The 25639-nt window shown below is 52.9% G+C and overlaps 2 protein-coding genes across 4 annotated transcripts; one reads left to right on the plus strand and one right to left on the minus strand.

The window, feature by feature from the left end:
* Positions 1 to 377: 377 nt before the first annotated feature.
* FBXL15 (F-box and leucine rich repeat protein 15) lies at positions 378 to 2654 on the minus strand. The gene is given in 5 exon segments (XM_020967437.2): positions 378 to 727; positions 1301 to 1806; positions 2048 to 2201; positions 2503 to 2528; positions 2531 to 2654. Coding segments are annotated over 5 exon segments (891 nt in total). The 5' UTR covers positions 2546 to 2654; the 3' UTR covers positions 378 to 537.
* Positions 2655 to 5790: 3136 nt separating this feature from the next.
* Positions 5791 to 25573, plus strand: PSD (pleckstrin and Sec7 domain containing). 3 transcript variants are annotated; one of them, XM_020967389.2, is made up of 18 exons: positions 7028 to 7119; positions 7334 to 7381; positions 8015 to 8777; positions 9010 to 9112; positions 10139 to 10487; positions 11061 to 11504; positions 12759 to 12953; positions 13270 to 13350; positions 13666 to 13778; positions 14219 to 14277; positions 14415 to 14504; positions 18341 to 18384; positions 22350 to 22540; positions 22725 to 22795; positions 23017 to 23174; positions 23356 to 23500; positions 23825 to 23974; positions 24534 to 25573. In XM_020967389.2, exons 3-18 carry the CDS (start codon positions 8112 to 8114, stop codon positions 24765 to 24767), a joined length of 3093 nt encoding a protein of 1030 aa, XP_020823048.1. In that variant the 5' UTR covers positions 7028 to 7119; positions 7334 to 7381; positions 8015 to 8111; the 3' UTR covers positions 24768 to 25573. The 3 variants fall into 3 exon arrangements, with proteins under 3 accessions (XP_020823026.1, XP_020823053.1, XP_020823048.1); XM_020967367.2 differs by lacking the exons at positions 7028 to 7119; positions 7334 to 7381 and adding an exon at positions 5791 to 6322; XM_020967394.2 differs by lacking the exon at positions 7334 to 7381 and having other exon boundaries at positions 7018 to 7119.
* The last annotated feature ends 66 nt before the right edge of the window (positions 25574 to 25639 follow it).

A 25639-nucleotide genomic window follows, 5' to 3' on the forward strand; every position in this document is an offset into this window, starting at 1 on the left:
ATGGAATATAGTAGCTTATGAAAGAAGTGGATTTATCTTTCCTTAGCCCAGATCAGGTGTGATTGCTACTACTCTCATGGACCTCTTATTCCTTATCAGTTGAGAAGACCCTTATCTGATTTCCCTCACCCTTCCCAACCCTCCAGGTGTGGGGAGCACATAATGGGACTGTCCTGTTCCTCCATGTCCTCTCTACCCAACAGCAGCAGAATTGCGCCAGGTTCAAGGAGAGTCTTTTATTTCTTTCCCCAGAGAGAGCTGCTTACCCTCCCCCCAGTCTCAGTCCAGCATACACTCTCTCTCTCTCTCTCTCTCTCTCTCTCTCTCTCTCTCTCTCTCTCTCTTCTCTCTCTCTCTCTCTCTCTCTCTCTCCTCTCCCTCTCTCCCCCTTCCTCCCCAAGCTGGTGACACTATCCAGGCTCCATCCCAGTTGGGGGTAAGGAGACAAAGGTGGAGCTCCCCAGCACAGTGGTGTTCCCAGATTCACAGTCCAGCTGTGTTCACCAGTCCCCCAATCCTCCACCCTTCACTGATTGGTCAGATTTGCAGGTTGACAAAGGGAGCAAAGCCCACAACATCCTGTAACAGGACAAGGGCCCGCTGCAGGGGTGGTTCCACGTCAATGTCCACACCACGTTTCCTCAGGGCACTCAGGCTGGACTCAGCCACATCATGACAGTGACGTACCCGAAGTGAGCGCAGCCGTGGGCAATACTCTGCCAGGGTCCTGGGGGGGGAGGGGCAGGTAAAAGAGCGTCTGTGAGGGACAGAAGCTGTGCCCTCTCCCAACAGGCAGGAGGGGGCCTTAGTGGTCCTCAAGCCCAGCCACCTTGTTTAACAGAGACCCAGAGAGGGACAGTGATTTCCCTAAGGTTACAGAGGTCAGTAGCCAGAGTAAGACTAGGGAGCCCCCAAAAGACAGTGGGAACTGTTGCTGAACTGGAACACCAGGACTTTGGTTCTACTTCTGGCACCTAAAACTCACTGTGTGACCATGGTCAAACCATATACCTCTGAACATTAATTTACTCCTCTGTACATATAGAGAACTGACTCGGAATCATAGAATCTCAGATCTAGAGGTGCTCACAGATTGTATGACACTATCACCTTGCCGGGAGGAATCCCCTCTAGAATGCCCCCAGAGAGTCACCCAGCCTCAACTACAACATCCACTGACAAGATCACTCCCAGGAGGTGGCCTGTATCATTTGTGGACAGCTCTAATTGTTAGGAAGGCCTTCCTTTCATGAAGCTCCCTCTCGTGCCCACCTGAAGCCCCAGCCCCTGGGCCCAGCACCTGATGGCGTCACTCCGCACTCGGAGACAGCCAGTGAGGTCCAGATGTTCGAGCTGCGGGCAGCATCGGGCTAGCTCTTGCACAGTGGCATCCCCCACATTCGCATTGACAGCCAGGGAGAGGGATCGCAGCTGTGCCCCTCGGCGCTGGGCCAGGTAAGCCACGGCCGTGTCCCGGAGCTGTCGGCACGCCGTGAGGTCCAGGGCCTCTAGGCAAGGGCAGCGGTCGGCGAGGCCCCGCAGGGCCAGCCCATCCACCCAGTCGCAATGGGCGAGCGAGAGGCAGCGCAGCTGCGCACAGCTCAAGGACAGCGTTACCAGGGCTCGGCGGCTGAGCCGCCCGCAGCCCGCCAGCCCCACGCGCCGCAGCCCGGGGTTCCGGCTCAGCACCGGCTCCAGGTCCTCATCGGACAGCCAGTCACGACACGACTCCAGACACAGCTCCTGGAGCCCCTCTGAGTCACGCAACAGCCGGCCCAGGGCTGCCCTCGGGACCTGGGGGCCCACCTGGGGAGGTGCCCACAGGGCTCACACCTGAGTCCCGGCTGGACACCCGGCCCCCATGGCCAGCCCGCCCACCTACCTTCTCTCCCCATACCCCCCAACACCCCAGCCCAGAGTCTCACTAGGGGAGGTCCTCCTCCAAGGATCCAGGATCCACACCCACCTGGGGCAGGTTCCCTCACGCCCCGCCCCTCCAGACCCCGCCCGAGGCCCCGCCCCGAGGCCTGGGGAGGGGCGGAGTCACCTGTGCCGAGTCGAAGCTGCGCAGGCGCGCCAGGTGCAGTTGCACTAGCGCCTGGAAAGCTTTGCTGACGCGCTGCAGGTGGAGCAGCTGCCGCAGGGGGACGCGGCTGAGGATGTGCGGGAGCAGGACGTCCTCCCACGGCAGGTCCAGGAGCCTGGGGCGGGGTCATGAGGAGTCCATGCCCTGACCACTCCCACCCCACGCAGTCCCCCAGATTTGGGCGGAGTCCCCCAAACCCTCACCCCACGCGTGACCCCATGGGTCTCACCCTCCCCTGTTCATGTCCCCATGAGTGTCCCTCGGTGGTCCCCTCCAGGTTCCTATGGTGCGGGGCTATAAGACTCTCTCCCTGGGAAACCCTTCCTTTCATCATCCCTCCATCCCTTACCCAGCCTGACCCGGTGGTGGGACGGAGGGGGGGTTCCCTTTTCCTGGGCCCCTCCCATCCTCGGTACCTGACGGCCCCCGGCTCTTGCTCTCCCCGCCGGACGGCTCCATCTGTAGCCCCGATGTCGCTGCCAGTCTTCGTTGCGCTTGCGCAATCTTCTCCTCCAGCGGCTACGAAGGCTAAGGAGCGGCCTAGCAGAGCCGCCAGACCTGTTCAATCGATCGCAGCCTCCCAGAGCGTCCTGTACTTAAAGTCTTCCGGCCGAACCCTGAGCCCGAGGTAGAGAGGGCCGGATCCCATGGCTTTAGGAAGGGATCGAGAGTTGCTGTGGTTTTTGAGCTTGGCGGGTGCGAGTACGAGAATGAATGTTCCCCGGCTTGTGGGCCAAAGAGATTCAAAGCTGGAACTATTGTTGGATCTGGGACCCTACTTAGCTCCTGAACTTTCTGTGGGACTAGGAGCACAGCCCTTACAGGGACTGGGCCCCAGTGTCCCCACCCCACGCCCTAGCAGGAGTAATTGGGAGAGGAAGAAGGTCTTAAACACAATCGAATGGGTCTTGTGCACTCCTCATCTCCTTGCCTACTTCTGCTCTCTCTATCTAGCTGACCTTGGACAAGTTATTCCCTTCTTAGAGCCTCAGTTTTCCAGACTATACAGTAGGTGTGAATCGATAAGGACCCTTATAGCTCCAAAATTGTATAGTATGAATTAGTAGTGGCTAAATAGGCAAGTCCAGCTGTAAGCACAGTGAATGGTAGTATACTGCTCCCCCAGCCCCCAATCTCTGTCCCTGTCTATGAGGTAGCAAGCAAGGGAGGAGGTGGCTCATATTGAAATGGTGAGATTATGAATTCCCCTGTACACATTCCCCAAGGCAAAGACTTCTTTTTCCAGTACCTTTCTACCACACAATTTCTGAGTTGGAAGGGAATTTGCTGGTCAAGTAGCTTCTAAGCAGATAAACGAGTTCCAGAGAATCCTACAAATATTGTGTCCCCCAATTGGAATATAAGCTCCTTTAGGTTAAGGACTGCCTTGCTTTTGTATTTGTATTCCTAGCCTTTAACACAATGCCTGAAACTAGTAAGGACTTAATAAATGCTTTTCGTTGGTTTGAAGTGACTCTCAGAATCGTGCAGCAAGTTTGCATCACAGCTGAGATGAGAACTAGGATGTAATGACTCACATTTAGGATCTTTTTGCTACTCCACATTACCTCTCTTCTCCCTGTCTCCATTAGTGTAGCCACAGAACGTATTACTGGGCACACAAGAGGGCACTATTAGGACAGATCAAATGCTCTTGCATCTATCTGCCTTCTCTAAAATATGGAAATCACATTTTAATAACTCTTTTTGTCCTTACGGAACTGCCCCCCCCATGAGATGAGGACATTTCACAAAAGTGTCCACTTTGAATGCATCAGTGGAAAAAAACCAACACAGCTCTCCTAATGCACAGCCCTGGGTCTCTGTCCTCATGGGGTCACACTGCTTTCTCAAGGGGATGTTCCAGTTCTATACCACAGTGCTTTTTACTGTACCACTTTACTTTTAGATAACAATGTTGGGAGGCAGGAGGCATCCATCCACAGTTTTTTCCACTATCACTTGGTGTCCATGCTGAGAAACTTGTGAAATGAGCAGAACCAAAACCTTCTTTTTCATCTTCTGCCTATTCTGATTTCTCCTAGGACTAAAGGGCAACCTGGTCCTATTCTGTCACAGAGTTATGTTAGGAGAGTGATAAGGATGGACAAACTGCAGCAAATCCATCTGGGAGCTGGATGAAGTCTGCAAGTCAGTGTTCCTCCTAACAGATCCCACCCTTTTATATTCTGTTACGCGCGCGCACACACACACACACCCCTTGCTCAAACAGAGCTGATAACCAGGGGCTGATCTAGGGTTTGCAGAGCCTTCCCAACTATCTATAGGTTAGGGAATGCAGTGCAGGAATTCATAATGTGGAATGAACAGCATATTTTGAACTTCATTAGAGTATAGGGCCTTGAAAGTCACCAGATTCTTCTGCCATTAAAATGCAGTGGTGTAAAGAAAAAAGTACATATCATCAGATGGCCATGGTTTGAGACCCAGCTGGGACACATGCCTATGTGTTTCATTGGTTTAGGATGATACTTGTGCCACACAATTCATAGGGCTGTTGTAAAGATAATACATTGAAAAGTGCTAAATAATGATGATTGTGTTAATAGTTTATGGAAATTACTGAGCATTTCCTGGGTTTTTGTAGGACTTTATTCCACTCTTCCCCCATGAGTTCCCTGAGGGGTAGGACCCCATCTCCTCCTGTGTCTTATTTCACATTACTCCCCTTTAGGCACTCATGTTCCAGCTTAACTAACCTACTTCTTTGAATTCAGCATTCCATGCTTTTGCATGGGTTGCCCTGCTTGCCTGGAATATACTCCCTCTATACCTCTGCTTCTTAGAATCCTTAGCTTCCTTTAAGGATCAACTCAAGATGCAGCTCCTATATATTGTATTTCTCACTTTAAATATTGTAGTCCCCCCCTTCCAATTAAAAGTAAGTTTCTTGAGGGGAGTGACTGTTTTTCATTTTGTCTTTCTATTCTGAGTGCCTAGCATAGTGTCTTCCACATAGTAGGTACTTAATAAAGGTTGGTTGAAGAATAAAATAAATGTGTCTCCTCTTCAGGGTCTAGCTTGGAATGAGGCTTTGCAAACATTGATCCCAAAAAGCCATGTGGATTGCAAATACACTTTCACATGTGATCTCATTAGATACAATAGTCCTAAGAAGTTCTCGATGCTGGACTGGTGCTGCCCCCATTGTCCAGATGAGGAAACTTTGAGCCAAAGCAGGTTGATGACTTGGCCAGTTCTCGTGTTCCTCAGTAGAACCTGGCCTTGAACCATAGAATATCAAGACTGGAAGGGATCTGGAAGTAAAACACAGCAGTTTAATTTCATTTTACAGGCAAAGAAACATCTATAAAAGGGAAATGACTTCCAGGATCACACAGCATGCCACGTGGAACTAGAACCCAGGTGTTTCTTTTCCTTGCTTGGTCTGCACGGTGCCTGGCACCTAGTAGGTGCTTAATAAATGCTTGTTGAGTTGGGGTTTTTTTGGGGTTGGAGTCCTGCAGAAGGGCAGAGGAAAGTTAGAGGGGTGAGAGGTTACACCTGACTGGAAGGAGTCTGGGAACCTGGGACTGCAGGGAGGCAAGGGGTTGGCACAAGGATTCCGTCCTTCATGTGGCCCCGCCCCCCGCGCAATCCCCCCTCCTCCCCGCCCCCCTTTTGTTCAGGGCAGTCAAGGCGCCTGCGCAGTGAGGCCCCCGCCGGGCGCTGTCCCCTTCAGCACCACGCGGAACCCGCGCAGCCCCCTCCCCTTCCCGCGGTGAGCCCCGAGCGCCCCCATAGCACCCTTCCCCTCAGCTCACCACCTTGGTCTCCTCTACTACCCTTTGCCCCGTGCTCTGCAGCCCCTGCCCCGGCGCGTTACTATGGCAACCCTGGGCCGCCCGCCCCTAAAATAGACCCCGCCCCTGCCCAGCCAAGGTCACCCCCTGGGGTCACCCTGTCCTGTCCCCTGCCTCCGAGCTTAAGGCCTCGTTTCCTCATTCCACCCTGACACTCCGGATCCCTTTGGGGCCTCTGGGAAGTTCCTCCCGCAGTCTAGTCTCTGCCCCTCTGTGCCTTCAGGGGCTTAGGTGTGGGGGCCGTCCTGTATTCCCTTGTGATCCTGGACTCCTGGGTTCCAGTCTCGGTTCTACAGTTTGGGGAGGGGGTTATCCCAGCCTCAATTGCCCCTTCATTCCCGGAGGGAATTCACCTCCTGCTCATTGGAAAAGTGGCCTCACAGAGCAAATCCAGGGTGCACACATGTGCTGTGTAAGTAGGACATGTATGTGTTGTGTAGATTGACCCAGTGCACAGTATGTAAACATATACGTGTACAGCATGTAGTTCTATGCGTGGACACTGAGGTGTGTGATGGTGCATGTATCGAATGTGTAACGACATGCATGGGACATATAACATGTTGTGTGTGACAAGGCACATGTGTGATGTATGACAGGGATTGGATAGCATATAGCAAAACCCCTGCGTTGTATGTAACAGGACGTCTGTTAACATCTGGCATATGTGGCATGCAATGGAAAATGTGTGGCATATAGCAATGCATGAAGGACTGCAACATGTAATATGCACAACATACATACACATACCACTTTGGGGTGCAGCCTACATGAGTAACATATGAGAACATATGTGACATGTGGTAGGACGTATATGTGTTGTTAGGACCTGTGTAGCATGTAAAAGAATTGTGTGGTGTGTGGTCAGGTCCATATGGGTTGCAGAAGCTTGATCCCCTCTCCTTCCCTAAGAACATGGTCGCAGGCACAGCAGAAGCCACCCCAGACCCTCAGAACTCCCTGTGTGTGGAGGGGGTGGGGTTCAATCTCCTCCTCCTGGGGCTTTGGAGGGTGTGTGTGTGTGTGTGTGTGTGTGTGTGTGTGTGTGTGTGTGTGTGTAGGGGGGATTAGCTGAGCCTGAGGCTGAGCTGGAGGAAGGAGGGAAGGGAGGCGGGACCAGCTCAGGGTGGAGGGAGATGCTGGAGCAGCACGGTTGCAGGAAGCCTCATCCCGCTCCGGTTTGCTCTGGTTGCTTGGCCTGCAGCAGCGGTGAGTGTATGGTGTGGTGTATGTTTGGGGTATGTGTCTGGGTGGGTGGTAGCCTCACCTCAGGGGAATAAAAGATGAGAAGGGGAAGGAGGAGGGGGAGGGGATATGGCAAAGTGGAAGCAGGAGCACATCAGCCCCCACCCCAACACACACACTCACCAGTGAGGAACTCAAGGTCCACCCTGACCTTTGCCCCATTCTCTGGGCCATCTAGATGCCTGGACCAGAATCAGGTGCTCAGCCTAGTCTTGTCTGTGTTAAGGTACATTCAACCCAAAGCTATTCAAGGGGTTGGGGAGGTGGGGAGCAGTGGTGGCAGAGATGTGTGTGCCTGTGTGCTAATCTATATGTATGCTTCTTTATTCAGACCCCTCCTCCCCTTACCACCCAAGTTCTTTTCCTTCTGCCTGTCCTTGGGTAACCTCCTCCCTTCCCACCCCCACTGCCATTACTAGGTATCCTCCTCAGCAGGACACAGAAGGGACTCAGTTCAGGGGACTTAGGCCCTGAATTACTCCCCTTCCTAGACCTTCCCAGTCCCCCCCTACCCCACTGAGTTGCTCCTAGTTGCCATGGGGACACCTAGAGCTCAGGCCCACATGCCTCCTTAAATAGCTTCTACTTCCCCCCCCATCTTACCTCCCCATCCAGACCAATTGTTTATGGGGGGACTTTGCATGGGGCAGAAGACTAGATTGGAGCCCAGGACTCCTTGGGTTTCTCCCAGGCTTGTAGAGCTATTTGGGATGGGTGGGTCCCCATCTTACTTGTGGGGGAAGGTAGAAGGGAGAGATTCAAATGGGTATTTAGTGAACCTTAACCAGAAAAGATTATTGACTATCTTCTCTTAGGTTCCTCCTTTCAACTCACCCTTGTCTTCTCCATCTCCCTCTAGGCCTGTTTGAGGAGCATGCCTTCCCCCAACCCCACTGCTGGCCTCACCCTCCTGGCCTCCCCTGCCTGACCAGTTCAATCCCTGGCCTCCCTCCAGCATGGCCCAGGGAACCATGCGCTTCTGCTCTGAGGGAGACTGTGCCATCTCACCCCCTCGATGCCCTCGAAGATGGCTTCCAGGAGGCCCTATGCCCGAGAGCCCCCCAGGGGGTGGGAGGGCCCAACTGGGCATATATGGCAGTATGGGCTCCCTAGTTCGACGAGTGGTGGGGCCTGGTGGTGGGAGCAGGGAGCTTGGGCGGGTGACAGCACCCTGTACACCGCTGCGGTGTACACCTGCTCCCCAGAGCCCTCCCTCACCTGCTGGGCCACCACAAAGCTCAGTGGTCATCTTCCGCTTTGTGGAAAAGGCCAATGTGAGGACAGTGAATGGGGGCCTCAGTAGAAGCCTAGACCTTGGCTCTCCCTCTCCTGGTACCTCATCCCCACCCCAGCGACTTGCCCCTACCCTAGCCACTGGTTCTGGTTCCAGTTCTGGCTTGGGCCGGAAGCTCCGGCTGGAGGCTTCCACCTCAGACCCACTACCTGCTGGGGGCAATTCAGTTCTCCTCACTGTCCGATGCTGCCCCCTGCCTGGGTCCCCAGCCCAGCCATCCACAGGTGGAGACAGCCTGTATTCCTCCCTCCCGAATGGTCTGGGTGGGCCTCCAGAGGACCTGACCACTCTACTCCGAGGGCCCTCGGCCATTAACTGTCAGAAGCAGGTATGTGACCCCTGCTCCTTCCTTATCCCCACCCCTGAACCCTTACATGAGCAACACTTACATGAGAGTAAGTTTGGACTTACTCTCATGAGCAATCTCATTGTACTTGTGTCCCTGCTGAATCTCTCTTTTCTTTCTGAATCTCTCCATGGGTCTGTCTCTGTATGTTTGATTATCTCTGCCACCACCTTTTGCTCTGTGTGTATACGTCTGTCTCATCTCCTTGTCTCAGGGGGAATGCTGCTCCTCTCCCCGGGAAGTGTCTGCTCATGCCCAGCGGATTGCCCGGGCCAAGTGGGAATTCTTCTTTGGCTCTCTGGACCCCCCCAGCTCAGGTAAGGAAGGGGACTGGGCTGCAACAGAAGGGAAACAGTGAAAAGAGCTGCTCTGAATAGGGTGCTGGGGGCTGATCATAGATTTAGAAGAAGAAAGCATCTTACAGGTCATCTAGTGCAACTTCTTTTTACAGCTGAGGAAACTGAGGCCCAGAGAAGTTTAAATAACTTCCCCAAAGTCCCAGTTTTAGAAGATGGCAGAGCCAGAATCTCTGAATCCAAGTCATAGTTAGTTGGTTAATAAGCATTTATCAGGCACCTACTTTGTTGCCAGGATCATAGTTTTAGAGCTAGAATGAAAACTCTGAGACCATATAGCCTAGACCCTTATTTTATAGTTGAAACTGAGGAAGTTAAGTGACTTGCTCAAGGCCACACCGGTAGTCAGTGACACAGGTAGGAGATGACACAGGAACCCAGGCTCTCTGCCTTCTGAACCGCTATTGTTTCTGCTCTATCATATTGCTTCCAGGACATAGAGGCCTCAGGAGAGACTGTTCTTATCCATTCATAATGGGGGTCCCTGAGCAGTCTGATACTTCTTCAGCCCTCATTCTTCCCATGTGTTATGTCTTAGGGATGAACTCAGCACCTAGAGGACAGGCAGCAGTATAAAGGAGGACCCATGGTCCCTCCGGGAGGCAGGGGGCTGGCAGGAAGAAATACACCCTTCCTCCTTTTGCACCAGCCTGCTCAGTCTAAGGCTGAACAGGTTAAGAGTGTGGAGATCATAAAGCCCAGAGAATGGAAGGCTGGTTCTGTTTGGGTCTCAGAACTGTCTGACTGAGAAGGCTGAGTTGAACTTGGAGCAGAGATGAAATTCAGATGTTGGAAAAAAAAAACCCCAAAACCTCAAACTTCTAGCCCATGATGGTAGTAGGAAGCTGACTCTGACTCCAGTAACCTAAGGTGTTGGCAAGACAAGAGGATGGAGGGGTGAAGGGACGAGTTGCCTTCCTTGGAGGCAGGGAGATAGCCTGAATGACCTTCCCTGACACCCCTCTCTTCCTTTGATCTGTGCTGCAGGTTCCCATCCTCAGAACCGAGAGTGGGAGCAAGCATCAGCTAGAATCCCCAGGGAGGGGCTGGGTCATAGCTCAGAGGTGACCATGGCACGAGTGACTAAATATTCAGAAACCGACCTGGACACAGTGCCCCTTCGGTGCTACCGGGAGACAGACATTGATGAGGTTCTGGCCGAGCGAGAGGAGGCTGACTCAGCTATTGAGAGCCAACCCAGCTCAGAGCCCCTGGGTATGGCCAGGGTCCCCCAACCAGCCTCTCGGCCAGTCCCCAGCCTGGACAGTGCCAGCGAGGAGGAAGAAGCTGAGGAGGAGGTGGACGACGAGGTGTTCGAGGCCTCAGAAGGGGCCCAGTGAGCAGGCCAGGGCTGGTGGCCAAGGGCAGAGGACTGGGTCTGCGGGGTGGGGTGGGGTGGGGCTGAGGGAGAATGCAGTGGTGATTGTCCTGTTGTAGAAGAAAGTCAGAAGAGGCTGGACTGGGGGCTGAGGGAGCCAGGAAAAGATCATGGGAAGGGTAGGATAACAAATGCAGATGGGTGGGGACCCCTTTTCCCTGGCCCCAGGGTCCTTTCTGAAAGCCTCATCTCCTTTCCTAAGATGATGACAAAAATAGAATGGAGAGGGGAGGGGAGAGGATCATGGAGAGTGAGATTAGCAGGGAAGGGAGAAGAGGAGGGGGAGGGGAATGAATATGAGCAGGGCAGGATGAGACTAGGTTGGGAACCTGGTTTGGGAGAAAAGGAGATTTTTTTTTTTTTAGGGATAACCATGGCCTGTGCCTGTGTGACCTGGGCTAATTTAAGAGGAACAATGGGAGAGAAACTTGTCTTTATTCTTTGGGTTGGGGAGGGGGGGGGAGGGCAGAGCCCTGGGGTCACTGGGCCAGCTCTGACTTCTCATTCTCCCTGGATTCATTCACCACCTAGGCCAGTGGCCATGATGAGTCCCCGTGGGCCCCTCAAGTCCCCACTGCCCTTCCTGCCAGGCTCCAGCCCATCTGCAGATGGTCCAGACTCCTTCAGCTGCATCTTTGAAGCCATCCTAGAGTCACATAGGGCCAAAGGCACATCCTACACCAGCCTGGCCTCCCTGGAGGCTCTAGCCTCGCCAGGCCCCACCCAGAGTCCTTTTTTCACCTTTGAACTGCCCCCCAATCATCTGGTTCCCCAGCTTGATCCCCAGCTGCCAGCCCCATTAGCTCCACTGGAAGCTGACTCAGGGACCAACTCAGCTGCTGATGGGCCCTGGACAGAACGTGAGGAAGAGGAGGAGGAGGCTGGAAGGGGGACCAATTCAACTCAAGACAGGGCTCCACCTAGCCCTTGTCATTCTGAAGACAGCTTTGGTTTAGGACCTCTACCTGTGGGCAGGTGAGTGACTACATTGATCCTCAGTCCCTGCCTTAGCCTCAAATGACCCTGAGAAACCACCCTGGGCAGGGGTAGTGGAGAAAAGATGGATGGGGATGGCAGAAAAGGGACATGGAGAAGTTTGGAAAGACTTAGGTTTCTCCATTTTCCCCTCCTCACTTTGGGGTGTAGTGTGTGTTTTGGTTTCTTAGGACAAGAAGTTCTGCTTTTGGGAGTGGGTGTTAACAAAAGCATCTTTATCCTACTTTATCCCCTAACTTTTCCCTCCCCTCCTTAGTTCTCATGGAATCAGCAAAACCCATTACTATACTTGGGTCCCCTGGGAGGATGGAGACTGACTGGAGGAACAGATATAGCCATAGATGTGTGTGTGTGTGTGTGTGTGTATGTGTGTGTGTGTGTGTGTGTGTTTTCTTTAGGAAGCCCTATTCACTAGAATATCATTCCCTAACCAGGATGAAACTGCCACCCAAACCCTTCTGTTTTCATGGTTACATCCTAGCCCCTCATGACCCTTACCACCAGAAGTCTTTCTTCCTGGCTAGTCTAATCCCTACTCTGCTTGTCTAAGAGGGACATTTCTCCTAGGAATTGGGTGTGCAAATCTCTGGTGGCTTCACATATCTTTGTCCCCTTCTCCAAGTGCTTAGTAGATCCTCCTTTTGGTAGGGAGGTGAAGGGAAGGGGGGAAGTTGCTCTCTGCTGAAAAAGACTTCTGCCCCGCCCCCAGCTACCCTTGAAGTGTGGTTTCTATGGCAACAGGAGGGGGTGGCCTGGGAGACAAAGTTGCTTAGCAACCAGGAGTTTCCAGCTTCTGTCTTTGGGGCCAGGTGGCCCAGGGAGGTGGAATGGATGGGAGGGAGGAGGAAGAAGAGGAAGGGAAGGCTAGGAGAGTACCATTTTTCCAAACCCTCTAACCCTAGAACAAGAGAAAGGATAGATAAAATCAAAGGCCTAGAAAAGCACATTTTCTCTTCCTTGCTGTCCTGCCTCTCACAGCCTACCCCAGCCCCAAGACCCCTGAGAGGTTAGAAGATGGAGCCAGCCCTTACACTACAGCAAGAAAGATGTGGGGTAGATTTAAGAAAGGACTCCCAGGGAAGACATTGGATGCCAATGAATAAAATAGACAGCCCCTTCCCTCCCCAGATTTGCAGGCAGGGGGATGGCCATGATGGTTTTTGGAGGACTCAAAGAGACTCAGGACTCCTCCCTCCTCAACCCACTCTGAGCCTCATTGCCACTCCCCTGCAGTGACCCCCCTCTGAGCCAGCTGGTGTCGGATTCTGACTCGGAGTTGGACAGCACCGAGCAGCTGGCCCTGGGTAGCACTGATACCCTGTCCAACGGGCAGAAGGCTGACCTGGAAGCTGCCCAGAGGCTAGCCAAGCGTCTCTACAACCTGGATGGCTTTAAGAAGGCTGATGTGGCCCGGCATTTGGGGAAGAAGTATGGAGATGAGGAGGGAGGGCTGAGCTGTGAGGATGTCCTGGCCCTGGGGGTGTCATGGTTCCTGAGGGTCCATTTACCTTCCCTAGCCCTGAAAAGGTCCCTGCCTTGCAGACTGTCTTGGTTCCAGGGTTGTTCCCAGACCTAACCTCTTCCTGTCTTCTTGGTTGACCAAGCACCTATCCTGCTGACTGAATTTGAGCACTTGGGGAATCTGTTTGGGTGTGGGGCAGCATGAGTGGCTCCGAAGTCCCCCAGGGCCATCTGCTTCTCACCGACCCCCAGCATAACCTCCACTCCTGCCTTGTCCCCCCAGCAATGACTTCAGTAAGCTGGTGGCTGGAGAGTACCTCAAATTCTTTGTCTTCACTGGAATGAGTCTGGATCAGGCACTCAGGTGGGTTCTTTCCCTCTTCAAAGCATCTGCTGGATCCAGGAGAGGATAGCCCATCCTAATACATACATCATGTGCCAGCTGGACCCAGCCCCAAGAAGCCAGACAAAACCAGACTGTGAACAGTGTTTAAGTGCCAGGTCTCAGCTCTACCTCCACCCAGGACAGTGTGTAACACTCTGTCTCCCCCTCCCCAGGGTCTTCCTGTGCCATTCAAGGTAGCATGGGGGCTCAGGTATGGGCTGGAAACCAGAGGGCTGCAGTGAGGTTCCATGCTGGTGATGATGTCCATCTCTTCCTGGGTCTCCTTCTCCCCAGGGTGTTTCTGAAGGAGCTGGCTCTGATGGGGGAAACCCAGGAGCGAGAGAGGGTCCTGGCTCATTTCTCCCAGCGCTACCATCAATGTAACCCTGGGGCCCTGTCTTCTGAGGGTGAGGGGATTGGAGCTTGGGGGTAAGGGAGTGGGGAATGGGCCCTCTTCTCACAGACACACACCCAGAGACTGTTCGGAAGGGTGCAGTCACTTAGGCATCTGGGTATGCCTAAGTGTGAATGGACACATAAGTAGAAACATGAACTTGTGTGCATGAATACAAGTTTTTACGTATCTTTGGGGGTGATGTGGAACTTCATTTGCAAACATTCATGCTTTTGTAATGTTGAAAGCTTATCTGCACATTTAGCCATCTTGCTGTTGTAGTCATTTAGCTGGGTGTTCTTTGAGTCAGGCTTCTGCTCTTCTATATGGACTTTGTGGACAGAGCCCTGGGGTACAGGAGAACCACCACAGGGGGAATAGAAAGCCATAAGTGGGGCTGGGAAGTGGAGGAGACAGAGAGGGGCCTCTACTGACTAGCTCCCCCCTCCCCAGATGGAGCCCACACTCTAACTTGTGCTCTCATGCTGCTGAACACGGATCTTCACGGCCACGTGAGTGGAGAGGCTTGGGGGTTCGGTAGCTGCCAGGCCCAGGGTATTGCAGGCATAGGGAGGGGCAGAGGGAAGAGGACTGGACGGATTTACTCACAAGCTCATGGGCTTCTCTATGTCCCCCATCTATTTTTTAGAACATTGGGAAGCGAATGACATGTGGGGACTTCATTGGGAACCTAGAGGGCCTCAACCAGGGGGGTGATTTCCCGAGGGAGTTGCTCAAGGTAGGGGCAGAGTTGGGCTACCATCTGGAGAGGAAATGGGGCCACACTTTGTGGGAGGAGGCTGGATCACATCTGGGGAGGGAGCTGGTTCACATCTGAAACTAGCCTGAAGACTCTAACCACAACCTCCCCCCCCCACACACACAGGGAGTGGGGTGGGACGAATGACTTTGTTTCTGACTCTACGTGAAGTCTATGCTCTTGTGACTCAGACCCTGAGCTCCTCCCCCTCCCTACTAGTCACGTAAATGCTAAGCCCTACGCCCCAGAGTCTGTTAGAGGTTTGTGCTAATGTGTCCTAACCATGCAGTCTGTGCAAAGCTCTCAAGTCACTAGTGAAGAGGAGGGGGAGGGAAGTGGCATCTTGCAGAAATGCACCCCCTCCCCAAAGCTCTCATATATATTGTCACACACCCCTTCCCACTTTACTGTTTTCCCTTCCCTGGTTTCAATCATTGTATTCCTGGGGAAGGGGGGGAGGGAGTACATACGCATATCATTGGGTCCCTAGAGTGACCCTGTCTGTAGAACCATAGGATGTCAGAACTGGAAAAGGGACCTGAGAAATCACCTAGTGAAATCCCCTTATTTTGCAGGTGAGGAAACTGAGGTCCAGAGAAAGGAAGTGATCTGTCCAAAGGCCATAAAGTGAGACAGTGATAGAGCCAGGACTAAATCCCATTTCTCCTGACTCCCCAGCACTGAGTTTTGTCATCTATATCATATTTTACTTTGAGCAGAACAAGAGGAAATAGCAGCAGGGTTAAATGTGAGAAAGAGCCAAGAGACTCTATATCAGGTCTCCTGTCTTTCAGATTAGTGTTTGTGGTTGTTTTTTTTCACTATGGCACAGTTTTTACAGGCATACAAACCTAGACCAGCATAGGACCCTGGGCAGAGCAGAACAGGGGAGGAGGAGAGAGAGACTGCCTTGAGTAGAGGTTTTTAAGGGAGAGTGGAGCATCCTTCCCACCCCCCATCCCCATCCCCAGGACTCTGCTTTGTACCCTTGGCTTTGGTTGGAGGGGCTAAGTAGGAGCTCAAGGCTGATAGCCTCCAAGTGTGGGAGTAGGGTGGGAAGGCATCTTTATGCCTTAAACTCAGACCCCACATCCTAGATCCTGACACTTGTAGCCTGACCTACATCCTCCTCTCCCACACTGACACACACCGCACACCTGCAACAGGGGCATGATTGTGAGACTGTGTGAGCAGGGGGTGTGTCTGTGAGTTGAGCAAATCTGTCTTCCAGCTCATGTGAGGTGTGAGTTGGGCGTGTCTTGTGTTGTTTATGGTCTGGGTTGAGGTTGGGTATACCTGGGTTCCTTCTAGTCCACTTCTTGGGTGGGATTATTTTGGTCATCAGATCCATTCTCTTCCTTCCCATCATCCTATTTCCAGCTATGGAGCTTAGAATATGGAAGGGTGGGAAAGCCTGACATCAAAATTAGAATAAGGGTTGTGGTTAATATTTGCTGCCCTTCCCATCTCCTGGTAGGATCCCTAGAAATTATCCCCTCTCCAGGCTTTCTCCATTTTCCTCCCCCAGCCCCATCCGGTTCAGGAGCCCCCGCCCAGTTCCCCTCTCCCCTCCCCTCCTCTCACCCTCTTAGCTTTGTCCCTCCCCCACACCCTACCCAAGCCCCTCTTCTCTCACTGTTCTCTCCTATCCCCCATATTTCCTTGTCCTCCTGTCGTAGCCCCCCCCCCCCGCCCTCAGCGCTCCCTGCCTGGGACTCTCCTCCTCTCTCCTTCCCCCCTCCTCCTTCCATTCCCCCTCCCTCTACTCTCCCCCTCCCCGCCGCCTCCCTCTTCGTTTGCTGCAGAGCTGAGAGCACCAGCGCCGCCGCCACCACCGCCGTGGTCCATTCCTTTCTGAGTCTCTCCCCCAACCCTCCGCAGGTCTCCTGCTGTCTCTCCAGCTCCCTTGGGTCCATTTCAGGGCCAGAAGGGTCTGGGGGCGTGCCGGAGAGGGGAGGGGGGGTACTGAACATCTGCGGCCCCGGCCCCAGCCTGGGTCCCTGCGCCGTTCGTACGGTGGGGGTGGAAGGAGGGCTGGGGGCGCAGGGCCCGGGATGGCGGCAGCGACAGGAGGGACTCAGGGTCGCTGAGGGCCGGGGCCGGGGCCGGGCTGGCCGGGGCGCAGCATGATCGGCGTCAACAGCATTCACAGCAGCGCCGGGCGGCTACGCTCCCGCTCGCTCTGTTCCGTGCGCTACGGGCGCAATTACCGCGGAGGCGAGACCTTCTGCTATGGCTGGCCCCAGCGCTCGCGCAGCCTCAAGCCCGTGCTCTACACTGACCTGGTGGTCAGCCGCCTGCAGAGCCGCAAGAAGAAGAAGACGGTAAGGGCGGGTGGGAGCGGGGCGGGGGGGGGGCATGGACCCGTCATCTTGCGCTGCTGGGCACCTCGGCGCCGGCCGCTGCCACCGCTGGACTGAACTGACGCACCCCCGCAGGGACAGAGGGACGGAGCGAGCAGCAGCCAGCCAGGCAGACTTTGAGAATAGAGGAGGCGGCTGGGGACGGCTCAGGGCAAACCACCCCTTCCTAACCTCTGGGATGAGGGAGGGGACCGGGATGATGAATGGGGGTGGGGATAGGGGTATCCAAGAGGGACTCTGCTCGTGGCTGCGTTGGAGGCTGGGGCCCGATTGTGTCTGGAGCTGGGGCTTTTTGGGTGGTGGGGAGGCTGGAATAGTGTCTGTGGAGGGGGATAGCCAGTGATGGAGCTGTGGTTGTGTGGCGGTTTGTTGTGATGAGAGTGTTAGGATTGCCTGTGAGGGTGGCTGTGGGGGTGTCAAGTTGTGAGTATGTATCTAAGATGTGTGTTGTGTGTGTTGGGGATGAGAACTGGGTGTTGCATATATGAGAACTGGGTCCTGTGCTTGAGTGCGTGTTGTGTATATGAAGGTCGTGTGCCTGAGTGCATGTGTAGGAGACATCAGTGTTTGTTTCATCACACAATATGCTCAGACATCAGGGCACCCGAAGCCACCAGGACCCCCCACACCCTTCCCTACATTACCTGTGCACTTGCATCTGTCCGTCACATCTGTACACAACTCACATGTACACAGCATCACACACATAATTCACATGCTCACATTACAAACCACCATTCCTCCACAAGGCAAATTGACAGAAGAAACACCCCCACAGTCACACTAACACAGGCAAGGAAGGCACACACTCATGCAGAGACACCCCCACAGACAGACACATACTCACACCCTCCATTAATGAGTGCAGGGGTCCCAGCTCCAGAGTCTCTTCTTTCCTTCCCTAAGCCTGCAATTCTGGCTGGTGCCATTTCCTTTGGAGGAGGGATGATGGAAATTGGAAGGAGAGGAGAGACTCCCCCTCCTCACCTTCCCAGCCACCAAATATCCTGATCATTTCTCCCCTCAAAAGGTCTGTCCAATTTAGCCAATATTAATTAAACATCTACTGTGTGCAGAATGCTGTTCTAGGCACTGGAGGAGATGCAAAAGTCAATCCCAGGCTTGTGTGTTTTGAGATTCTCTCTTTCTTGACTTTGGTAGCAAAGGGGAGCGACTGGGAAGCAACGCTCTGGAGTTCTTCCCAGGATGTTGTCCCCGAGCCGAGCCTCTATTCAGTTTCTATATCAGTTAATAGGAGTGTCTGGAAATCAGTGAAAGACATAGCTATTCTGTCTAGCTTCCCCCATATCCACCAGTAGCTCTGAGGCCTGGGGTGCTGAAGGTGGTGGTGGTGGGAGGGTCTGGTTGTACTCCTGGGGGAGTAGGCACTGCAGTTAGTAGCCTTGGTCTGTGCCTGTCTCTGAACCATGTCTCTTCCCCTCCTCCCCCTAGGCTCTGTACAGTTCCATCAAGAATGAGAAGCTTCAGTGGGCCATGTGAGTTACTGGGGAGATGGGGTTGGGAAGGACTAGATTGGCCCCTTCACCCTCTTCAGCTCCTTCTTCCTTCTTTGGTGCTAACCAGGCTAGGCTCTGCCTCTCATCTCCAGTCTGTTATGACAGCCTCAGTGGAGGTTTCCTGGAGGAAGGAGGGGGGTACATTCCCAATCCAAGAATGGGAAATCTTAAGGGAGACAGAATAGGGGAAAGTTGAGGTCATGTGAAGGGATTAGAGAGGACAGAGACCCACAAGGGGTGCTGAGATAAGTCCAAGGAGCAGGGTTGGGGCAATTGGGCAATGAATTTAGTGTGCCCTCGCACATATGTAAAGGCTCCCTTCCTCGATCTTGGGAGGAAGGGGGGGTATGACTGAGGAAGGAGATGTGGTCCCCAACATTAGAGAAGGAACTGGATTTGCTCAGTCCTCTCAGTTGGATAACCTGTTAGTCTTTACTGATACCCAGCTCTATGTTACAATGTGGAGAAGGAAGTGTGTTCCCCGACAGCTTAGCTGGGAAAGCAAGGTTCATGCACGAACTCTCTCAACTTCCTTCTTCCACACCTCAAAACTCCAACCTCAGAGGAATAGGATTCCTTCTTTCTCTGCAAGTGCCCTTGATCCCACTCCCCTCATTCCTCTTGGGATTTTGCAACATTATCTATCTTCTTTAGAATCACTGAATCTTAGTTGAAAGGTATCTCAGAGGCCAAGGCCATCTAATCCAAGCTTTGCTTGCACAGGAATTCCCCGCAAACATCCCCAACAAAACAGTCATCCAGCTTTCTTCACTTGAAATCCTCTAAAAGCTTTGGGGGGACAAGCTACTTTCTCTGGAGGCAACCGATTCTGCTTTTGAACAGCTTTAGTCGTTAGGAAATAAACCTGTCTGCCTCTCTGCCACTTTCAATAACTATTGCTCTTTTATCTTCAGTCTTATCAAGTAATAAGCTTCTCAGGGGGCACAGACTGTTTTCGTTTTTGTCTTTGTAATACCCATTGACTAGCACAGTACCTGGAACACAGTAGGTGCTTAATAAATGCTTATTGAATGAATGAATCTCTTCTGCTTTACTTCCTTGCCTTCTGCCTACAATATGTTCAGGTCTCCTCTATTCTAAAACAAAACTAAACATTTCCCCTGACACTACTACATCCTCAATTTATCATCTCCTCCTTCTCTTCTCCTTTTGCTGTCAAATTTCTAAAAGGAATGGTCTGTATTTGCTGATCTCACTTCCTATCCACTCCACAATTTAACACTGCAATTTGTCCTCCATTTCCACTAGTCAACCGAAAGTGCCTTTTCCTACCCCCTCATTGCTTAATCCAATGACTTCTTTTCCCTTGACCTCTATGTGTGTGTGTCTGTGTGTGTTTGTGCCATTGACACTATTGACCATCCTATTGTGTATATTTTCTTTTCCTTTGGCTTCAGTGATCCCATATGGCTTGCTTCTCTCCCTGCCTCTCTGATCATTCCTTTGCTACCTTCACTGGCTGCTGCTCCTCCTCCTCCTCTTCCTCTTCCAGGATCTCAAGACTCTGTCCTCGGTCCTCCCCTCTTCTCTCTCTATACTCTAATCCCTGGTGATCTCATATATTCCTATGGCTTCAGTTTGTTAATTCCCAAATATATATCTCCAGCCTCAACCTCCCAGCTCAGCTTGAGCTTTGCATTTCCGACTGCTGGTAGCTGGGGATTCCAATAATGAAATGAAATATAATTCCTGTCTTCAGCAGTTTACAGTCAAGCAGAGGGCATGATATACAGGTCCCACAAGTAGCTAAAGTTCAGTAGATCCAAAACCAAACTGAACATCTTCCACCCAAAAAAGCAGCTCCTGCTTCTGACCGAACTTCCTTATTTCTGTTATTTCTGTTAATGGCATCACTATTCTCTCAGTCACTCAGGCTCAAAACCTCAGTCATCTTTGACTCCTCCCTCTTCCTTGATACTTTATCCAAACAGATATCAACATCTCTTAGGTCTGTTTGGTCTCTCTTTTAATTTCTACTGCCATCACCCTAGTAATTCACAGATCTCTCACCGAGATTTTTGTAACGTTTGCTGACGCTTCTTCCTGAAATTCAACTCACAGATCCCTGCCAAAGTAATTAATTGTTCTAAAGCATAGCTCATCTGGTCATATGCTCACATTCCTATATTCAAAAACCTTCAATGTTTCCCCACTGGCCATAGGATGAAGCCTAGACTATTTAGCATGGCATTCAAAGCTCTCCCTAATCTGACCCTAATCTGTCTTTCCAATTTTGTCTCCCACCTTCATTGTAGGCAAATTATCTCCCAACACAATCTATGGTTTCTCAGTTCTATACTTATCCTCATGGTCTGGAGTGCTATCCCTCCCATCTCTGCTTGCTTAAAAAAAATTCTACCATCCTTCAAGTTCCACCTAAAATGACACTTCTTCCATGAGGTCTTCCCTGATTTGGCCCAGATGGAAACAATCTCTTTCTTTTTATTGCTTTAAGTACTATATTCTTATTTGCTTGCTATTAATCTTGCTAGGACTGTCCCTTCTACTTCTGTGAACTGCCTTAGCCTCTACATAATTACTACACAGTAAACATTTGTTGAGGGAAAGAATGAACATGGATCCAGTAAAGAATAAACTAGTTGAGCTTGCTCAATTGTGTGATGAAGTCAGTACCTGTGAGCTCAGGGGAATAAAAGCTCACCATAAGCCAGGGTGACCATGAGTTTTCCCAGTGTTCCTAGAGGGGAGTTTCGAGCTTTGTCTTGAAGGATGTTACTTTTGGATACCTGGAGGAGGAGGGCTGGCATTCAGAGAGACAAGAAAAGGGAGAGGCAAGAAAAAGGTGTAAAAAGAGACAAGGAAAGGGACCCAAATGGAAGAATTTTGTACTAATGGGACCAACAAGCAGTTATGGGTCCTTAAATAAGAGGCGTCTAAAGTACATATTCTCATCTAAAGGGGCCAGAGACCACTACTCTCCTTTCTTCTTCCTGTCCCCAACGTCTCTTGCTGGTTGCTCTGGACCCCAGATGGAAATTGCCATATGTCAGATTGTTCCTTCCTTCTTCCTTAACTGCCTCCTTCTCTGATAGGAAGAAAGAGAATAGGAGGAAGAGGAGGAGGAGGAAGCCCTGGCTAGAATCTGTTAGTCTTCCTGTGTTGTCATTGGTTGGCAGAGCTGTAGATTTAATCATTTTAATTGGTGTTGCTGACTGAACTAATGCTCACTGACAGCTTGGCCAGGCAGTCATAGGAGATACAAGGATGCTGCGCCCATCCCTTCTGCTCCTTCATCATTAAAAAAGGTCTCCAGCAGTAGTGATGATGCACAGTATCTGAAAACACTGAACCCTCAGTGGACACAACTGAATCCTTAGACTGTTGCTAAATGTTTCCCTTACCATCTTGGTAAAGGATGAGTAGGAGACTTGGTGGCTGTTCCCAGATTCTTCAGTATGGTTCCCAGGGAGATGGTAATTGATATGGTGGATATGAACTGGGTTGGTCTGCTTGAAGAGGGCTTCAAATGTCAGAGAAGTTTGGACTTGATGTAATAAGCATCAGGGAGCCATTGAACAGTCTTGAGGAGAAGAGTGAAAAACTGTTTTAAGATGACTCAATTTGTGCAGGACCATTTGGAGAGGGGAAGACTGAAGCTAGGGAATCCACAATTAAGCTCTTGTAATAGTCCAGCCGTTGATTTACTCGACAGAGATTCCTTGAGCACAGTTTCTATGTGTGAGGCCTTGTTCTACAAGTAGTAAGGTTTTAAGGTTTCAGGTTTAATGAGGGAGGCTCATCCCCTGCCCTCAGACAGTCTCTGGTTTAAGGGAGAAGCCTTGGCTAAGGATGGTTCTAGGGGGAGAAAGCTCATAGCTGGAGCTGGCAGGAACCCAGGGAGGCTGGAAGGTGGTGGGGTGTTCCAGAGAGATACTTCCCAGACTGAGACAACTGTCCTGCAGTGATGAAGAGGAACTCCGTCGCTCCCTGTCTGAACTGGCTGACCCAAACCCCAAGGTCATCAAGAGGGTCAGTGGTGGTAGTGGTGGTGGCTCCAGCCCTTTCCTGGACCTGTCCCCAGAGCCTGGTGCTGCCATTTACAAACATGGCCCCCTGGTGCGCAAGGTGCACGCGGATCCTGACTGCAGGAAGAGTACGTGGGGAGGGGGGAGAGGAACACTGGGATGAGGGTGGGGATACCCAGGTCCCCCTCAGGGTCCTTTTTCTGGATTTCAGCCAGTCGAGCTGAATGAGGTGGGAACAAGATTGGGGGGGCGTGTCACTCTCCTCTTCCATGGCCGTGTCTGTGAATCTGTTTCTCCTAACCCTCCCCCCAGCACCCCGAGGGAAGCGTGGCTGGAAGGCTTTCCATGGCATTCTGAAGGGGATGATCCTCTACCTACAGAAGGTGCCAGGGAATGGGGTGGAACCAGGGGAGGGGAGGGCAGGGGAAGAGCTGGGCCTGGTTGGGGTTTCTCAGTGTATCCAGATCCCTGACCCTTGCCCTGGAGGATATGTGTGTACTCAAAACATAGAGTGAGAAAGCCAGATCGCTGGGGGATGATGGGGCAGGGCCTGGGGCAGGCCTGAGCTGTGTCTGTGCCTGGGTATGGCTGTCTGCATTGACAGGAGGAGTACCAGCCAGGCACAGCTCTGGTGGAAGAAGAACTGAAAAACGCCATCAGCATCCACCACGCCCTGGCCACTCGCGCCAGTGACTACAGCAAGAGGCCTCACGTGTTCTACTTGCGCACGGCAGACTGGCGGGTTTTCCTTTTCCAGGCACAGTGAGTCACAGCCCTAGACCTAGTCACGTCCAGTCTAGAGCCCCCAGACCCAAGAGACCTGACCCTGGCCAGGCTCAGAGTCCTTCTCGGGGCTGAGTCAGCACAGCCCCCAGCTTGGAAAGAAGTGGTTAGGGGGGGCCTCCTACACGGGCCTTAGAGACCTGTTCCCACCCCACCCTAGGAGCTTGGAGCAGATGCATTCCTGGATCACCCGCATCAATGTGGTGGCGGCCATGTTCTCTGCCCCCCCCTTTCCAGCTGCCATCAGTTCTCAGAAGAAATTCAGTCGTCCTCTTCTGCCCAGTTCTGCCACCCGCCTCTCCCAGGTAATGCCCTCTCCTCCCCTGACTTCCTCCCCTCAGAGAAGAGAGAACTAGATCTGGAGTCCGAGGACCCCAAGGTTTGAAGCCTGCCTGTATCATGACCCGTCCCTTGGGTGGAGGTCTCTTCCTCTCCCCAGGTCTCAGTTCCTAAAACAAGGGGGTTTTGGACTTGACCTCAACACCCCATCTGGCTCTAAATTCTGTAGTCTTCTAGGAAGTACCCCGATCTTTCCATCTAGGAATGCCCTCTCTGCCCTGAGGGATGTGGGACGGTGGGAGGATGTGGAGGCCCCACTGATACCAGTGGTCCTTCCTGTCCCCGGGCAGGAGGAGCAGGTGAGGACGCACGAAGCCAAACTAAGGGCCATGGTGTCCGAGCTTCGGGAGCACAGGGCTCACCAGCAGCAGCCAGACAGGAAAGGGAAGAGCAAGGAGGCCGAAGAGCAGCGGCAGAAGGAAGCCTACCTGGAATTTGAGGTGCGGGGAGACTGGACACCTCAGTGATCCTCATCGCCCCTGAAGGAGCCCCTCAGACCCAGAGTCACACAGGAGCTAACCCTAGCCCACCCCCTCCACCCCAACCCCTCTCAGATCAGTTTGGCGAGGAGTTATTGAGCATTTGCTGCGTGCAGAGAGAGAGCCCTGTGTGCAGGGAACTATGTGAACGCAGGCAGATGTGAACTCTGCGCCTCAGTTTCCTCATGGGCAAGATGAGGGGATTGGGCTTGATGGCTTCTAAGGGACATTCTGTGAGACTGTTAGCCCAGCCCCCAGCTCCCTACAAATGGCTCTTGCCCTTTAGATGTGGCCCTCAACGTGGCCAGTCACTCGGGCTTGAGCCCCTGAGATGGCTGTGAGGTCTCCTGAACGGCCTCAGTTCTGGGCCCTCAGCTACCACCCAGAGCTAGCTTTGGTGAAGTGCCAGAGAACCAGTCATGAGCAGCGATGGGCCCCAGGCTCTGACATCCTCCTGGGGCTGGGGAACTGAGGGGTGGTTCTCACATGCCCATCTCCCCGTTCTCTATCTCTCTCTCAGAAATCTCGCTATGGCACCTACGCGGCACTGCTCCGAGCCAAGCTGAAGGCGGGCAGTGAGGAGATGGAGGCCGTGGAGGCTGTGCTGTGCCAGGCTGTGCCAGGGGTCACTGAAGATGGGCTCCCTGCATCCTGCTCCAGCCCCACTCTGCAGCCCGAGCCACCTCCACACGTCAGGCCACACCGCTCTGGTCCTGAACCCCGGGTAGGGGGCAGTGGGCGGCAGAAACCCTGACCCGTGGGTAGGGGCCAGCGACCGCCAGCCGGCCACCTGCATGACCTCTGACCCTGCCCCAGCCAGGGCCTGACTGCGCCGGACGCGGGGCCCCGAAGGCACCGTGGACGCTGCCCAAGCTAAGCCCCAGGGGCTGGGGCCATCCACCAGGCTCCCCATTTTGTGATACCATTTTGCACTTTTTCTTATTCAGTGGTGGGAGGGTTGAGGGAGGGACCTTTCAATGACATTTTTTTTGGGGGGAGGGCACATGCTGGGGGGCCCCACTTTCCTGCTTTTCTATTTGGGCCCCCTGGACCCCTCTCCCAGACACCAGCAATCCCCCCTGTCTCGGGCCTTGTCCTGGGGGGATGGTGGGCATCCCCAGGGGTATGGGAGGCCTGAATCTCTCAGGCTTTCCTGTCTCTCTGGGCCCTCAGCTGTAGGCCGAGCTGGTTTTCTCTCCTCTTCTCCTCTCTTCCTTTCTTCTCTTCTCTCCTTTCCTCTCTTCTCCTCTCTTTCTCTCTCTGTCTCCTCTCCTCTTCTCTCTCCTCTCCTCTCCTCCCCTTCTCTCTCTCTCTCTCTCTCACCCACAAGGGCTTTCTCTCATCCTGGAGCTGGAATGGGGTGGGGTGGACACAGGGCCCCCAGATGATAATGCAGTTTCTGGCAGGGCCTCAACGCCCCCTGTACATAAGACTTGTGGCAGGGGTGCTGGGGGAGGGGCAGTGACCCCAAAGCCCCTCTTCTGGTACTTTTGCCACTCCCAAGCCCACCTTCTGTATAGTCCCTGACACAATTAAAATCTGCTCTGGAGCCCCCGGCTACGTCCTGCCTCTTTCCTGTGTCCATATGGCAGTGCCTCCATGGAGCTGCTACAGACATGTCATGTG

This window comes from Phascolarctos cinereus, unplaced genomic scaffold, assembly GCF_003287225.1.
Source record: "Phascolarctos cinereus isolate Bilbo 61053 unplaced genomic scaffold, phaCin_HiC Scaffold_3;HRSCAF=262, whole genome shotgun sequence".
Classification (NCBI taxonomy): Eukaryota; Metazoa; Chordata; class Mammalia; order Diprotodontia; family Phascolarctidae; genus Phascolarctos; species Phascolarctos cinereus.

Excerpts from the sequence above, each read along its gene's own strand:
- PSD (XM_020967367.2), top strand. The coding sequence starts at position 8,112 with ATGGCCCAGGGAACCATGCGCTTCTGCTCTGAGGGAGACTGTGCCATC. Across the intron at positions 13,351-13,665 it reads AGTCTGGATCAGGCACTCAG|GGTGTTTCTGAAGGAGCTGG; the intron begins GTGGGTTCTTTC and ends CCTTCTCCCCAG. Across the intron at positions 13,779-14,218 it reads TGGGGCCCTGTCTTCTGAGG|ATGGAGCCCACACTCTAACT; the intron begins GTGAGGGGATTG and ends CCCCCTCCCCAG.